Source organism: Myotis brandtii, unplaced genomic scaffold (genome assembly GCF_000412655.1).
Source record: "Myotis brandtii unplaced genomic scaffold, ASM41265v1 scaffold143, whole genome shotgun sequence".
Classification (NCBI taxonomy): domain Eukaryota; kingdom Metazoa; phylum Chordata; class Mammalia; order Chiroptera; family Vespertilionidae; genus Myotis; species Myotis brandtii.
Genome location: NW_005355115.1, coordinates 2,129,447 through 2,145,049, shown reverse-complemented (window position 1 = coordinate 2,145,049; position 15,603 = coordinate 2,129,447). Strand labels below are relative to the sequence as shown.

The following is a 15,603-nucleotide window of genomic DNA, read 5'->3' as shown; positions in this document are numbered from 1 at the left end:
AATTGGTTTATATATATTAAGAAGGGCCTTTAGTGAGAAGCTCTGTTAGTTCATTTTTGAAATGCCATCGGAGAAGAATCTCCTGGAAGGAGGTTTGTTTATGATCTGTGGTCCTCTGTCTGAGCCACACACTAACATTGCTCTAGGGCTGTCTCCTCTCACAGGCTGTCCTGTGTGAGCTCTGGGGCCCCATGCACACGTCATATTGCATGGTTGCTAATTTCCAGTGGCTCAGAGGAGCCAGAGGCCTCAAACATGAAGATAGTTTCTTAGTCTAGCTCAGTATTTTAGTCCAGAAATAGTTTTGACCTGAACCAGACAGAATACTCTTAGGAAAAAAGATGACTCAGCAGCCTTTCCCAGCAAAGATTATAGACTCATCAATTTTACTGTGGGAAATGTTTCCCAATAACCAGCCTTTCCCCCCCTTCCTCTCTGTCTTTTACTGCACAAAAGGAGAGATAATGTTAAATTGAACAATGTTCTTATTTGTCAATTCAACAAGCATGTGTTGTCTGCCTTCCCATTACCTAGGCTCTAAGTTATGTGCTAGACTTAAGACATGACACCCATCCTCAAGAGGTTCATAGTCAAGTCCAGGAGAATCTAAGATATTAGGGTTTGAAATTTTATAGAAAATTTCAATTCATAGTAAGTTAATGCTTACTGAACGCGTACTATACTTAAGTAGAACCACATGTAGTAGACAAAAAACAGTTGTAGCTGCTCTCAGCTCGCTGAGATAGAAACCAGAGGGATCACTGAGGCCCTAGGGACAGGGAAGACCAGAACAATGTGATGACTCAGTTGAGTCTGGGAAGGGGTTTGGCCAAATGGAGGTGGTGGGGAGAGGGCAGTCTGTGTAGAGAAGACGGCTTGGGCTCTGAAGAACTCTAGATAGTCCAGTGTGAGTAGAACATGGGAGCAATATATGTAGTTGTAGCCATTGGAAATGAGAGTGACAGGGTTCAATTGAGACCATATTTTCCAGGCCCTTGTTTGCTAGGCTCCGGGGGGCTGTTTCATTCAATAGACAGTGCAACATAATTGATAGATTTTGAGAAGATAAGTTACATTAATGTTAGGATTTAGGAACTGAAAGGATTTTAAAAAGTATGGAAACTAACCCTTCATTTTTGTTAGGTTCAGAGGGTCCCATTAAATCCTTTCCGTGCCCTTTCAAATATACGAGGCTGCTACTCCGGTGTATTAGCCACAGTGAGAGGTTAGGAGTGGTTCTAGTGGGAGTGGAAAGCAGGGGCCTGTCCTTGTAGAAACTTTAGGAATTGGCTTCGCTGGGTGATGGGCTCTAGGAAAGGGAAGTGGAAAAGGTACACCTGAGCTGGGTTTTGAGCCTGGGAGACTAGAAAATGGTGATATTGAGCCCTAACCGGTTTGGCTCAGTGGATAGAGCGTCAGCCTATGGACTGAAAGGTCCCAGGTTCGATTCCGGTCAAGGGCATGTACCTTGGTTGCAGGCACATCCCCAGTAGGAGGTGTGCAGGAGGCAGCTGATCGATGTTTCTCTCTCATTGGTGTTTCTAACTCTCTATCCCTCTCCTTTCCTCTCTGTAAAAAATCAATAAAAAATATATATTTTAAAAAATGGTGATATTAATGGAAAAAAGGAAATTAGAGGGGAAGCTGATGAGACTGTTTGTAGTGGAGAGTATGGGTGTGTCAGGGAGAGGCAAAAAGGCTTAACTAAATAGTACAGGCTTTACAAGAGAGTAGGTCTTGGGTTTTTAGATTTTTACAAACCCCCAGTAAAATGTATCATCCAAATGTAACCAGAGAAGAGTTTCACTTTTGTCAGTAGTATTTCCATCCTCACACATATGTAGGGATGCAGAAAATCAAGGTTTTTAATCTAGCGCCTCCGTAGTTATGAGTTATTTGGGTCCAAGGTTTGTATGGCTTCCCTAAGAGCTCGAGCCTGTAATCTTCTTTGTCATATTGCTTTTGCTGCAACCCATTGAAACTGAACTCTCTAAGATATTCTAAGGTTCCTCCTTTGTAGTAGAATCCAAGTCATTTCATTAGGAATTGAATTGCAGCTTTAAAATTAGTCAACCTAGTCCCTCATCCCTTCCTGCAAACTCTCCTTTATGTACCACTTTCAGGGTAGAGAGATTAGAAATGAAGGCGTCATCTCCCCCACCCCTGAACTCCTATGGAATAAGCAGCTCTGTTTCTGTATTACCAATTTACTCTGAAAAATGGTAATTCGGATGCAGGCCCTTTCCTCTCTTCCTTTTTACTCCAAGGATTATTGTCACAACATTCTTAAATGGTTATATCCTGTGGCTTAGCCCCAGAGTATTGGACCAGATTTCATTTTATCACATACTTGCTGACAGCAAAATTAGCTAATGTCTCCCTGGTCACCTCTCTCCTCCAGGGAAGCCCGGATTCATGGCAGAGGAGCGCATGGGTTGCCAAAGCAGAGTGTTATTGGCCTGGGAATAAAAAGATCTGCCTTAAAAGCACTTTTCCCATATATATTGCATAATTTAAAAGAATTAATTCAGTTGTAAAACTAAAAGTATCAACTGATTTGAGAATCTCTTTAGATTAATTAGTAAATTTATGCAGCCACTATGAAAAATGGTATGGAGAGTCCTCAAAAAATTAAACATAGAGCTGCCATATGATACAGCATTTCCACTTCTGGGTATTTATCTGAAGAAAACAAAAAGACTAATTGGAGAAGTTATATGCACTTCTGTATTCACTACAGCATTATTTACAATAGCCAAGATATGTAATTAACCTAGATATTCATCAGTGGATGAACGGATAAAGAAGAGGTGAGATACATAAAATGGAATATTGCTCAGCAGTAATAAAGAATAAAATCTTGCCATTTGTAACAACCTGGGTGGACTGGAAAGTATTGTGCTAAGTGAATTAATTCAGACAGAGAAAGATAAATACCATATGACTTCACTTATATGTGGAATCTAAAAAACCCCAAAGTAAGTGAATAAACAAAACCAAATAAAAAGAATAGCATGCCTCTGTTTAGATTAATGTCATGTATATGTTTAGCACTATCTTGGCTCACAAGATATTTATTATCATGTTTCTGTCACTTGTCCTCTAGCTAGCTTTTCTCCTTCCTTCTCTGCTTATCAAAATGCTACTCAATCTCCAAAGACATGGTGATCTCATTAGTGAAGGTCTCCTCTTTTAGTTGGCATCAGTTGCTCCCTATAGATAGCACTTTATTAATTTTAAATTTTTTTGTGATAAAAATTTCAAACATACATTAAGAGATTATATTTAATAAAACTCCATATGCTAACCTTATTTTATAATTAATAACATTTTGCCGTATTTGCTGTATAGGTTATTATGCAGAAATATTTTAAAGCAAATGCTGGACATCATGACACGTAACCCTAAGCATATCAGCCCTTCTAAAAAATAAGGGCATATTTCTGCAGACTGAAGGGTCCCAGGTTCGATTCTGGTCAAAGGGCATGTACCTTGGTTGCGGGCACATCCCCATTGGGGGGTGTGCAGGAGGCAGCTGATTGATGTTTCTCTCTCATCGATGTTTCTAACTCTATCCCTCTCCCTTCCTCTCTGTAAAAAATCAATACAATATATTTCTTTAAAAAGGGCATATTTTTTTACATAATCACCAAAGCGCCACTTCCTTAATATTTTGAAGTAGTCATATTTACTCAGTTGATCACCAAACCATAGCAGTTTAGTGTTTGTACTCACGATAGTCTTTTTTAGTTATACTTAATTGCTTGCCTTTCTTCCCTACTAGATTGTGAGCTGCTTGAGGATAAGGACATTATCATATATTTTCTTTCCCCTCCTCCTTACAATGCCTAGTGAGCCCTGCATGTGGTAGATGCTCGGTACACTAGCTGGATCAGCTGACCTGTGTATGGGCGTGTACTGATTCCTGATTGATGCTCGATTGCAGATCTGCCTTTTCACTTTTTATTTTTAAAAATGTGTCTTCATGATACCCAGGATATAAGTAGGGGCCTAGTAAAAACATGTGTTTAAATTCATTTAAAATGCTTCTGTAAAAAGATCAGCTGCTAAACATCATGCCCTAGTGATTAACAGAGTGACCTTGCTGTGCCACATTTGGGTGGACTGGCCATGAACCTTACCCTGATGAGGTTTAGTGGTAGAGGGTCTTTTCAAATCTGCATAAAAAGTGCCTTATTTTTGAAAGGTGCACTCATATGTGGATGTAAAACTGAAACTCATCGACACAGACAAGATGGTGGTTGAAGGGGGTGGAGAGTTAGCAAAGGGTAAAGGGGGCCAAATATATGGTGACGGAAGATGATTTGACTTTGGGGGGTGGGGACGCAATGAAATATACAGATCATGGATCATAGAAATGTACACTTGAAACTTATATGACCCAACTGACCAGTGTCACCCCAATATATTTAGTCAAAAGAAGAAAACCCGACACTGGCAAAAAAAAAAAAAGAAGAAAGAAAGAAAGAAAGAAAGGAAGGAAAGAAGGAAGGAAGGAAGGAAAGAAGGAAGGAAAGAAGGAAGGAAAGAAGGAAGGAAAGAAGGAAGGAAAGAAGGAAGGAAAGAAGGAAGGAAAGAAGGAAGGAAAGAAGGAAGGAAAGAAGGAAGGAAAGAAGGAAGGAAAGAAGGAAGGAAAGAAGGAAGGAAAGAAGGAAGGAAAGAAGGAAGGAAAGAAGGAAGGAAAGAAGGAAGGAAAGAAGGAAGGAAAGAAGGAAGGAAAGAAGGAAGGAAAGAAGGAAGGAAAGAAGGAAGGAAAGAAGGAAGGAAAGAAGGAAGGAAAGAAGGAAGGAAAGAAGGAAGGAAAGAAGGAAGGAAAGAAGGAAGGAAGGAAGGAAGGAAGGAAGGGGTTCACTGGTTTGCATGTGCCTTTGGGCATCTGTCAGGAGGAGTGCCGTGACTGGTGTAGTGCATCCTGATGTGAATATAGTGCATAGGGAGTGAGATTGTGAGGTTTTGGCTGGAGACCTACCTAGGTCCCCAAAGTTGTGAAGTTGTTCTCAATCAATTTTTACAAAAAATGGGCAAAATGGGTCACATTCAGCAGCAAGTGTATTTTCATAGTTCACATATCACAGTTTTCATGTACCAGTTTCAGGTGTGTGATATTTTTACGTGGACGTTCTAATGGCAGTATTACTCACTTACACTGTGAGGTAGTTGCCCTTGGACTAAAGAGCTGGGTGGGGAGCAATGGGACGATTAGATGGACTTTTGCTTCCTGGCTTAGCAGTCCCTCATAGGTCTTTGCTCTAAGGATATGTGAATGCTGTGACCTTTTTGATCATGCTTTCTTCTTATGCCCCTGAATTTGTTGCAACAAAAGTCACATTCAGTCAAACACACTCAACTTTTTTGAGGAACATTTGTTCTGAAAACTTTTTTTCCATTTTAAATTCACTTGTGATCATGCTTTCCCCTGAATGACTGAGACTTCACTGTTAGAATCTAAAATAAGCTTGTTGGCAATGGGAGGGAAGAGGGCTAGACCAACAACCAGAAAACCTGAGTTCTCATCCTGCCATTAACTATGTGACTTTGGATAAGTCACTTCCCCTCTCAGGGACTCAGGGTCCTCATCCATAAAAGAAGTTCACTGCTCTGAGATTTAGAGTCTAAATTATTTCTGTTGTCTTTTTTTATCCCTCTGGTTCAAAATGACTTGCAACAATGCTTAAGAATTATTGAGAGGGCAAATGGGACTTTTTCAGAAAGAACACAAGTAAGCTTTCACTTGAATGTCTTTCAGGGAAATTTCGTAGGAAGCACTAATATAGGCCGCTCTCTAAAGAATCGCTTTGCTCACTGGACCCACTAGATTGCCAAATGAGAAGAGTGTTTTTTGGGGAAAGATAATATTGTAATATGATATTCTGGGCCAAAATATTTTCTCTTAACCAAGACATTCATCTAAAAGAAGAAAATATTTATTCATCCATTTATTACATAAATATTGAGTACCTGCTGTATGTGCAGGCACTGAACTGTTGGAGGATACAGCGGTAAACAAGACAGAGCACTCATTCTCATGGACTTACAGTCATGCAGGGGAGACAAATAAATACACAAGCTAATTATAAAGGAAATAAAGAGAGGGTGTGTTTGAGAGGGAGGAAACATACTCTGGGTGTAGTAGGCAGGCGAGACCTCTCAGAGGAGGTGGTGTTCACCATAAGGCCTAAGGGATGAGAAGGAGAAGATTGTACAAAGAATCCAGGGAGAGCATTTCAGGAATATGGGAAGGTTCTCATAAGGATAAGAGAGGAAAAGGAGACAGTGTCGGATGACCAGAGAGAGATAATGGGTTCCTGGACTAGGGTGGTACCGTTGGAAATGAGAGGTTTGAGAAATGCTCTCAAGATGGAAATGACAAGGTTCGGTAATGGATTGAATGTGGGAGTGAGGGATAATTGATGAATGGCTGGTGCCACTTTTATTGAGATGGGGGGACTTTTAGGGAGGAACTGAGGTTTTTTTGGGATAGGAGAATAAATAATTTTATCTTAAATATACTGTATTTAAGATACCTTTGAGACATCACAGGGAAAAGTCAAGTAGGCAGTGAGATACATAAACTTGGAACTTGGGGCCGAGGTCAGGGCTCACCCCAGAAATGGGGAGTCATTGGCGTGAATAGGTACATTGAGGGCATGGGACTCAGATCACAGTGGGCAATGGTTCTCTACCTCAGCTGGCCATTGGACTCACTCCCAGAGATTCTGATTTAATTGAGCTGATATGGGGCCTGGACACTCATATTTTCAAAGCTCCCTAGGGTTTTCTTATCCAGTTAGGGTGGAAGAGCCACTGCTCAAAGAAGAAAGTAGAGAGGATCCCATAAAAGAGGGTCTAGGACCGAGCTTTTAAATAGTCTTAAAGAGTTTCCCATTCTTTATACCTTTATCAGATCCAGCCTTTGGCTATGTGGTTGAGATTAAGTTCTCCTTACACCATGGCAGAGCACCTGTCCCTGATTACAGCCAGTGTGCCCTCTGTCTTCCGTGCCCTCCATTTCTGAGGGCATTGCTTGGGTGCTGAGGGTTTAAGTACATCTTCTCTCAGCCAATCATTCCAGTGTTACCCTGATGTGGTGTAGTGCTGGTGGGTATTTGTCACGCTTGAGAAACAGAGGATCTGTTCAGCTTTTGTTCTTCATTGTACTGTAAGAATTTGTTGTGGTTGTGGTGGCTGTGCAGGAGCAAATGTATACAAGGGAAAACGTGTGTTTTCTGTATATATGCAGCCACAGATAGATGGCCCCTGAGTTACTCTAGGGCAGTGGTTCTCAACCTTCTGGCCCTTTAAATACAGTCCCTCATGTTGTGACCCAACCATAAAAGTATTTTCGTTGCTATTTCATAACTGTAATTTTGCTACTGTTATGAATCGTCATGTAAATATCTGATATGCAGGATGGTCTTAGGCGACCCCTGTGAAAGGGTCGTTCGACCGCCAAAGGGATCGTGACCCACAGGTTGAGAACCACCACTCTAGGGTGTCTGTAGATACTTGGTAGCTCGCCTTCAAAGATAATTTCCAGCCCTAACCGGTTTGGCTCAGTGGGTAGAGGGTCGGCCTGCGGACTGAAGGGTCCCAGGTTCGATTCCGGTCAAGGGCATGTACCTTGGTTGCGGGCACATCCCCAGTGGGGAGTGTGCAGGAGGCGGCTGATCGATGTTTCTCTCTCATCGATGTTTCTATCTCTCTATTCCTCTCTCTTCCTCTCTGTAAAAAATCAATAAAATATATTTTTAAAAAAAGATAATTTCCAAAAGGTCATTGAGGCTTTTAAAATTTCACCTGCTCTTAAATTTTTCACACTTGTAAGTGCTTCTCAAGTCCTTTATTTTTGTCTATGACTTCCAATTACTCCCCTGAAGCACTAGGCTAAGAGAAAATAAAAGTGTGCTCACACATCCATATACTGAGCTCAAATCTCATGCAGTCTCCATGAAAACCCAATGAAAAGGCTGTAGAAAGCAGAGGCAAAGCTTATTAAATTTTCTTGTGACCCATGGCCCACATAAAGTCCCACTGTATAAAGGAGCCATGCAAGATCATGTAGCCCTCCCCTTAGCCCTCAGGGAATCTGCCATTCCAAAAATATGGCCTATTAAAAAAAATAACTTCCAGGGACAATTCCATAAGCTTTCTTGTTAATGTTTACAGCTGTATCAACACCACACCAATACTTTTTTGTATGCGTGCAAGGAACAGAATCCACAGATTTAACTGTGACAAGTCCTATATAATTCCCTAATCGTGAAGCTAGTTAGAAACAGCAAGATGTATTGATGGAAGTTTGTTTAGGGTAATGGGTGCGCTATTAACTTTGTAATTGAATCCTTGCTGCTGCTTCTACTTGCTTTGAAAACCAGCCTTGACACTTCACAGGGCTTAGTTCTTAGGTGTCTCACTCTGCAGATCTGGATATTTTTCAGTCCTCCACAGCCGCTGGAAGAGGAAGGGAAGAAAAAAAACTAGAATGCCAACATTGGTAGAGCCACGTGATGAGTGGAAAACTTAGTCAACCAAGACAAGAACCATACCCTAGTTCAGGCCTCGCTAGTCAGTATCTGAGGACCATAGGGTAGTTGTTTTCCCTCTGTAGGGCCCAGTCACTTCATCTATGAATACCTTACTTGCTGGGGTCTAGGAGCTGTTTAATCTCTAAAAGCTCGTCAGAGTTCTAAAATCTATTTGTAAGCTGGATAAAAAGTCATAACTGGTGGGGAAAACAGCCATCAACAAACAATGTGAAGTCTCACATTCACATGGTAACCCAAAGGGTAGTTTCCCTAGTATTTTTCTGATCATTTTTCTCCTAGTCTTAGTCCCTCTGTTATAGCAGATGCCCCAAACTTGCACTGGCAGGAAATAGGGTGGTGGGTGCATTTCAGTTAATGGGTCTCGTTGGAACATGTTTGGCTGGGGAGACAGCTACACTCATATTACCAAGCCTTGGCTTCCTGTCTGTTTTCTTTGGGCTGGGTAGGCAATGAAAAAGGAGACAGGAAAATACATTTTGGGGCAAATAAAATAAGGAATTTGTCTTATGAAGACAGCTTATAGTTGGGAAATTCTAATGTTCAACTTAACCCTATCCTGATACAGTCCTCTTGTCCTGTACTCAGTGGAAGATGAGTTGTTCTTGCTGCCCATAGAATATACCTTCCTGTTCTTGAAGGTCCTTAATAATCCTCCTTCAAGGTTTTTTTTCTTTTCTTTTATGGATATTAAACTTCATTCCCTTAATCAAAGGGGAAAGACTTATTCCAGTCTTCTTAACGGCTCTTTAAATCAGCTTCAATTACTTAACATTTTACTAAAATGTTGGGGCAACATGCTAGGGCCTCACTGGTATATGGAAAGAAGAATCCACAGTATATTTCTGTTTATGTATTAGGCATTATTGTACTTGTTCACCACAGCATCACTGTACAGGTCTACACTTTACTAATGTGGCAGCGAGACAGTACTGTACTCTTTACTAAGTATGATTTGATGTCTTTTTAAAGAAGTCTTAGAAACTTAGTTATCTTTTAATTTGTATATTTCCAATATTTTAGGATTTCCTTGGATTTTAGACTTGAATAAACTAGAAGAGAGACAAAATTTTTTATTTTTTAAATAATGGATTATCACATTCACATGGTAACCCAAAAGATATTTTTTCGATCTTTTACAAAGCCACAGTTCTAGATCTAAAATTTAAAAAAGCTGTGATTTAACACAAGTCGTTACATGCTTTCAGGCTTTGACATCTCACAAAGTATCCAGGTTCCTCTTGAGAGTTTGAGTTTCCTTATTTATATTTCTATTTTTTCCCCTTAAAGGGGTTCTAGGATTGAGTTTTGATTTTTCAGAAAGAAGTCTCAGTAAGATATTAATTGTAACAGAAAAAAGAAAAAGTTACTATAGTCATCATGGAAATTTCCCTTTGACAAATGTGTGTGTCTCTGTTTCTGCCCCAACTTTGGGGTAGTAGCTGTCAGGGCACAGCCTCTCTGAATTTCAGGGAGGTCTTGTCCTTCATGAAACAAGAGGACACACCCCAGAGTACGTTCACCTTCCCCATCCTCGCTGAAGGGCTAGTAGAGGTACCCAGAGAGTCCCTCGTGAGCTCCAGTGTCCTGGCCTCACTCTGATGCTTGACTCTGAGTCACCCTCTGGGACCTCCGCTCTCCACTACAGAACAGAACTAGCAATGCTTGCCACTAGATGATGCTGATAAAGCAATTTGAAATGGAAGGCTTTATAAAGACACTCCATTATGAGTACCAGTATTGATAATTCCTTGGCTTAAACCCTCAGTATGTATGTTCACATATCTATTTAGCATGGTCAATTGTTCAGCTAATTAATATGCTTTTATTTTATGATTTGCTGTTTCCAGGGCACAGACAGAAGCTTGATGACTCTAAACCTAGTTTGTTCTCTGACCGCCTCAGTGATTTAGGGCGCATTCCTCATCCCAGTATGAGAGTAGGTGTCCCGCCTCAGAACCCACGGCCCTCCCTGAACTCTGCACCAAGTCCTTTTAATCCACAAGGACAGAGTCAGATTACAGGTAAGACAGACTCATAGGTTCACTTGCGCAGACTCTGGCAGGCTGGGGGTGAGGGGCTACAGATGAGATGTGTTCACTTCAAAACTCCTGGAGCGATGAAATGGCTTACTATTCAAGAATCAAACTTGAAGGCGCTGACCTTGTTTTTTAAATTAAACAACAACAACAACCAGATTCCAGTCTTTACTAACTTTGGGATGAAATGTGGGTGAAGTTTCTGCTGTAGCCGTGTCAGTCTGCACACTGGTGGAATGGTAATGACTGTCATCTCTGGGAGAATGTTTGTTACAAGTTTCTGTATTGTGTCCACGTGGTGCAGGGGATACCATCACACCCTCACTCTTAGAAAATTAGTTACTGTCTCAGGTTTGGGCTTAAATTTCTTGGATGTATAAGTATTTCATTAAGTTTTCTTGAAAATCGCCCAGGGCCAACAGGAAGCCTTGATTGGTGGTTATAAGGCAAGGTCAACAAGCAGCTCATTGGCACAGGATTTACTTCTGATTCACATTTAGCTCTGGTTCCTCCAGCGACATTTCTCTTTTACATTCTAGTAAGCTGCTTACTTCACCCTTATTCTTAAAAGTTAGCATCAGCATTGCATACAGACTAATTCACAGTTAGTGCATTAAGATACCCACCCTTTTTTGCCCCGGCCCCACTTAATGGTAGGACTATTCTGCTTGCTTTTAGGTCATTGCTGACAAGGGAGTATGTCAACCATCATAGAGCTTTCATTTGCAGCTCATAAGTATTGAGAGCTGAAAGCAAGTCTACATGTAATCTCATTGCTATTGTTGACAGAGGTGGCCTAGAATATAGAGGGGAAAATAACTCAAAACAAAATATACAATAAACTCTCAATGGATATTTTTTAATGATTAGGTTTTTGTCTATCGTGGTTAGGTTTGAGTGGCTTAATGGTCTATAAACATAATTGTTTATAAATTAAATGACCTCTCTTCCCTTTTCTTCTGCTCATATTAAGTATATATTAGGTATCTATAAGGTATATGTCCCCTGGGATATTTACTTAGAGTATGTTACTGTGGGTATATGAATATTAGTCTGAATATATGAGGATGCCTGAGTATCTATTTTAAAAACAATATAGAATTATAAGGATGAAATGTCTGAACACTGGGGAGAACCAGGTATCCACATCAGGGAAGAACATTAGAACGCTGTGAAGAATAGCCATGTCTTAACCTCATAAACCTCAAGTGTTAGTATGCAGGATAAAAAAGTTAATGTGTTCACTAGCATGTGTCCTGGATAAAAATGCAGGGATGAAATTTACACTTCATGAAACAAGAGGACACACCCCAGAGCAATGTGAATTTGAAGCTTATAGCTACAGGTGCTGCTGCATTTAAAGTAGAGAATTTTGGATCACTGATTAAGGTTCATGATACCTGTCCTTTTGTGTTTATAGTAATCCTTAGACTCTGTGTGTGGGGGGTTGCAGCATAGTAAAATTGATTTATAGACAAGTCTTCCTCATTTTTTTTAACATCCACAAAGTGTTGGGCCCAACAACTTTCCAAATTTGAAGATTCACACCCTTACCCACTCTCCTTAAATGCTCCCATATTGTTAATGAGACAATACAAGTATCTGCCCATAACCAAAGATTTCTACCATGAAGAGTTGTACCATGGCCCAAATTATTAGAAAAGCCCAAGAACACCCATTGCAGCGGCCACTTTAAAGTAAATTGAATAGATTTCATTATTTTCTCTCTGGATTAATTTTTTAATTTATTGGATAAGTATGATTTAGAGCCTACCACACACATATTGAGAATTGGGTCTTAGGTAATATGAGGAAAAGAAGAAAATTAGAGTATAGACTTTATTGTTGTTGTTAATCCTCAACCAAGGATATTTTTCCATTGATTTTTAGAGAGAGTGTAAGGGAGGGAGGGAGACAGACAGAGAGAGAGAAACATTGATGTGAGAGAGACACATCGATTGGTTGCCTCCTGCAGGCACCCTGACCCTGGCTGGAGATTGAGCTTGCAACCAAGGTACATGCCCTCGCCAGGAATTGAACCTGGGATCCTTCAGTCTGTGGGCCAACACTGTATCCACTGAGCCAAATCAGCTAGGGCTAGAGATTAGACTTCAACTTTCTGTGCCCCAGACTATAAGATTGTTGTTTCTTGAGTCCACAGTCTTCTCGCTGTATCCTCTTACTGAGGCTGTCCTATCTACGGTGGTCTCTGTGCTGTCAACATCCACCCACCTTCTAGGTCACTGTCATTTTCCTCAGTCCCAGAACTTCATCTAGAAGGCTGCCTATCCAGCCTCTAAGCTGAGATTGCCTTATTTCATAGCTTCTGTGAATTTGCTTTCTTCTGCCCTGCTAGATTATAAATTCTTTGAGGGGTTTATTAGAGGGATTTATTTTCTGTTGTGCCTAGTGCAGTGGTAGCATCTCATTAAATATTGAACGGAAAAAAGTTTAGATGAGAAGCAACCAGTGCAAGAAGGGCTGGACTATCATGCCTTGTTAGCATTAACTGTTCTTTCTAATTTCCTATCCCAGGGTGTCACTGTTCCCTGGTGATGAACAATAACGGGAAAAATCACATTTCAATGTAGCACTTACAGGGTTAAACCATTTGGTAGCATTCTACTTTGGGATCTACATACTTGCATGATTAAATTTAAGTTCTACCTAAGAGCCTTACCTATAATGGATTTTGTAACTTCTTTGTAATGTGCCACACCTGCATTTTAGTTCATGTAATCCTTTGGATAAAGACATTTGTAACAGAAAGGGCCCAGTTCGCTCTCAATGGCTTGGCTCTCTTGATATCTCAAGCTCTTACCCCAAAACTGAAGATAAAGATCATGGTGGTATAGTCACCACTAGTTCTCGCACTTGCCAACATAAAGGGCAAGTCAAACTCCCAGAAGAGCAAAATGAAATTAGAAACCATAATCTGAGTCATAAGCACTTAGTGTTTCATATTAGTGTTCTCCAGTGCCTCTTGCAATTCTAGGGCCACGGGTCTAGCTGTGTGGTGGGTGGGCATCCTCACGGTGCTGGTCTGCTGGTGTCACTCTGCTGCGGTCTTCAGCGGCTGATGTTCTGCCTGAGGGCCCAGGGCCTCCTCACAGCTTCCTGAGGAAGTTGCTTCCTCTGTACCTTTTTTTAATCTTTCAGACATCTGGTGCCTGTCTCTGGGTGCTAGGTAACACCTAGTCTGTCACAAATGTCTCCCTCTTTGTGTTCAGAATGTGGTTATAGCAGTAGAGCAGGGACAGTGTGCTAGGAGATATTGCTCAGGATAATCCCTGCTTCAAACTCAGTGCTGTCTGCATGGGCGAACTGCACCTGAAAGGAGAGGTGCCTCAGGCCGTTGGGTTTGGGGGATTGGGACAGTCATCTAACCTTTGGGCTGAGCATTCTGCTATTCTGTTATTCAAGTGAACAAGATAGAGACAGTTTCTGCTCACCAGGAGCTTACATTTTAGTCAGATAGTCAGTAAATGGGCAAATAAGCGTACACACAAGACAATTTTAGATTATGGTGAATGCTTTGAGAAAATGAACGAGGGTAATGCAATAGCAGTTTAGGAAGGGAAGAAGCTAATTTTGATTAGAAAGTTGGGAAAGGGATCTTTGAAGAGCTTTGAAGACCTGTGAGCACACACTTCAGGCAGTGAGAAGCTCGTGCAAAGGCTTTCGGGAAGGAATGAATGTGGCGTTCATGGGACAGGAAGGTCAATGTAGGGAGGAAGTAGAGAACAAGGGGAATGATATAGAAAGGCAGGCAGGAGCCAGATTATAGAGAGCTTTTAAGCCCCTGATAGAGAGCTTGGGTTGTCCTGATCACAGTGGGGTGCTATTGAAGGATGTGAAGCAAGAGAATATTATATGGTTTTTTTTTGTTTTTTTTTTAAAAAAACCTCTTTGGATGCTATGTGAAGAACAGATCACTAGGGGACAATGGTAGAAGCAGGGCCATCATGTGGACAGCTACTGCAGTAGCCCAGGAGATTGTTGAGGATGGTAGCATTTCTTTTCTTTCTTCAAAACTCAGATCAGATGCTGGCACCTCTGCCAGGCCTCTTCCAACCTGAGCTGAGTCTCAGTTTTCCATTCCACTGTCTGTTGATGACAGTTATTTGTTTACACGTCTGTCTCCTTCATCAGACTTTGAACTTACAAAGTCTAGCGCCATGTTTTGTTTATCTCTGTATCTCCAGTGTCTCATATAGTGCCTCTGCTTGGTGACTTTGGTTTGGTGTTGAATGAATGAACAGGTCATTAACTTCTTCAGGAAGTGTGACTCATTATTATTGTAGCCCTAATATTTTTTAGTACCTATTTGGTTGAATTACCATTAGCTAGCATTTACTGAATGTGTGCCTTGTGCCAGACATTGTTCTAATGGGGTTAACTGACATACCTCATAGCAGCTCTATGAGATGGGTGGCTTTGTGATGAAAACTGAGGCTCAGAGAAGCTAAAACACTTGCCCAAGGTTCCACTTACCTCTAGTAAGTGGTAATAACAGGAATTAACTTCAGATCCACATAGTTCTTCACCACCATGCGCCCTTGGGAAGCTGACACGTATCTCTATCTAGACTCTGTGTCCTCCCACTTCAGTACCTAACAACTTTCATTTATGCAGCTCTTTACTATTAATAACATGGTTTTACATGGAGTTTTTATTAAAGCCTTATTCTGAAAAGTACATATTTTGCAGGCGGGAGAAATTGTTTCTCTGAGAAATGGCTTGCTGAAGGCCTCATCAGCTGTTACACTTGACTGTGAGTTCCAGGTTCTTGGCAGGCAGTCACCCTCATCCAACAAGCCAGGCATGTTGCTAACAGTCTAAGTGACATGCGTCTTAAGGGACTAATTTCTTTTCCTTCTCTCCATTGAATATTACTTAGGATCCTTAGAGACAATATTTCTATTAAAAGGATGCATTAGGAGTATCTGAATTATACTTTAAAATGCAATCTAATCATTTTAATGATTATATATTTTTGA

At 40.8% G+C, this 15,603-nt stretch overlaps 1 protein-coding gene across 6 annotated transcripts in view; it reads left to right on the top strand.

The window, feature by feature from the left end:
* RUNX2 (runt-related transcription factor 2) overlaps window positions 1–15,603 on the top strand; it is a 229,870-nt gene that overhangs the window by 59,492 nt on the left and 154,775 nt on the right. For 3 of the 6 annotated variants that reach the window (XM_005860948.2, XM_005860944.2, XM_005860949.2), the window contains exon 4: window positions 10,415–10,588. The exons of the other annotated variants lie outside the window; for them this stretch is intronic. In XM_005860948.2, the coding sequence (XP_005861010.1) occupies window positions 10,415–10,588 (174 nt within the window). The remainder of the gene's footprint in view (window positions 1–10,414; window positions 10,589–15,603) is intronic. 6 annotated transcript variants of the gene reach the window in all.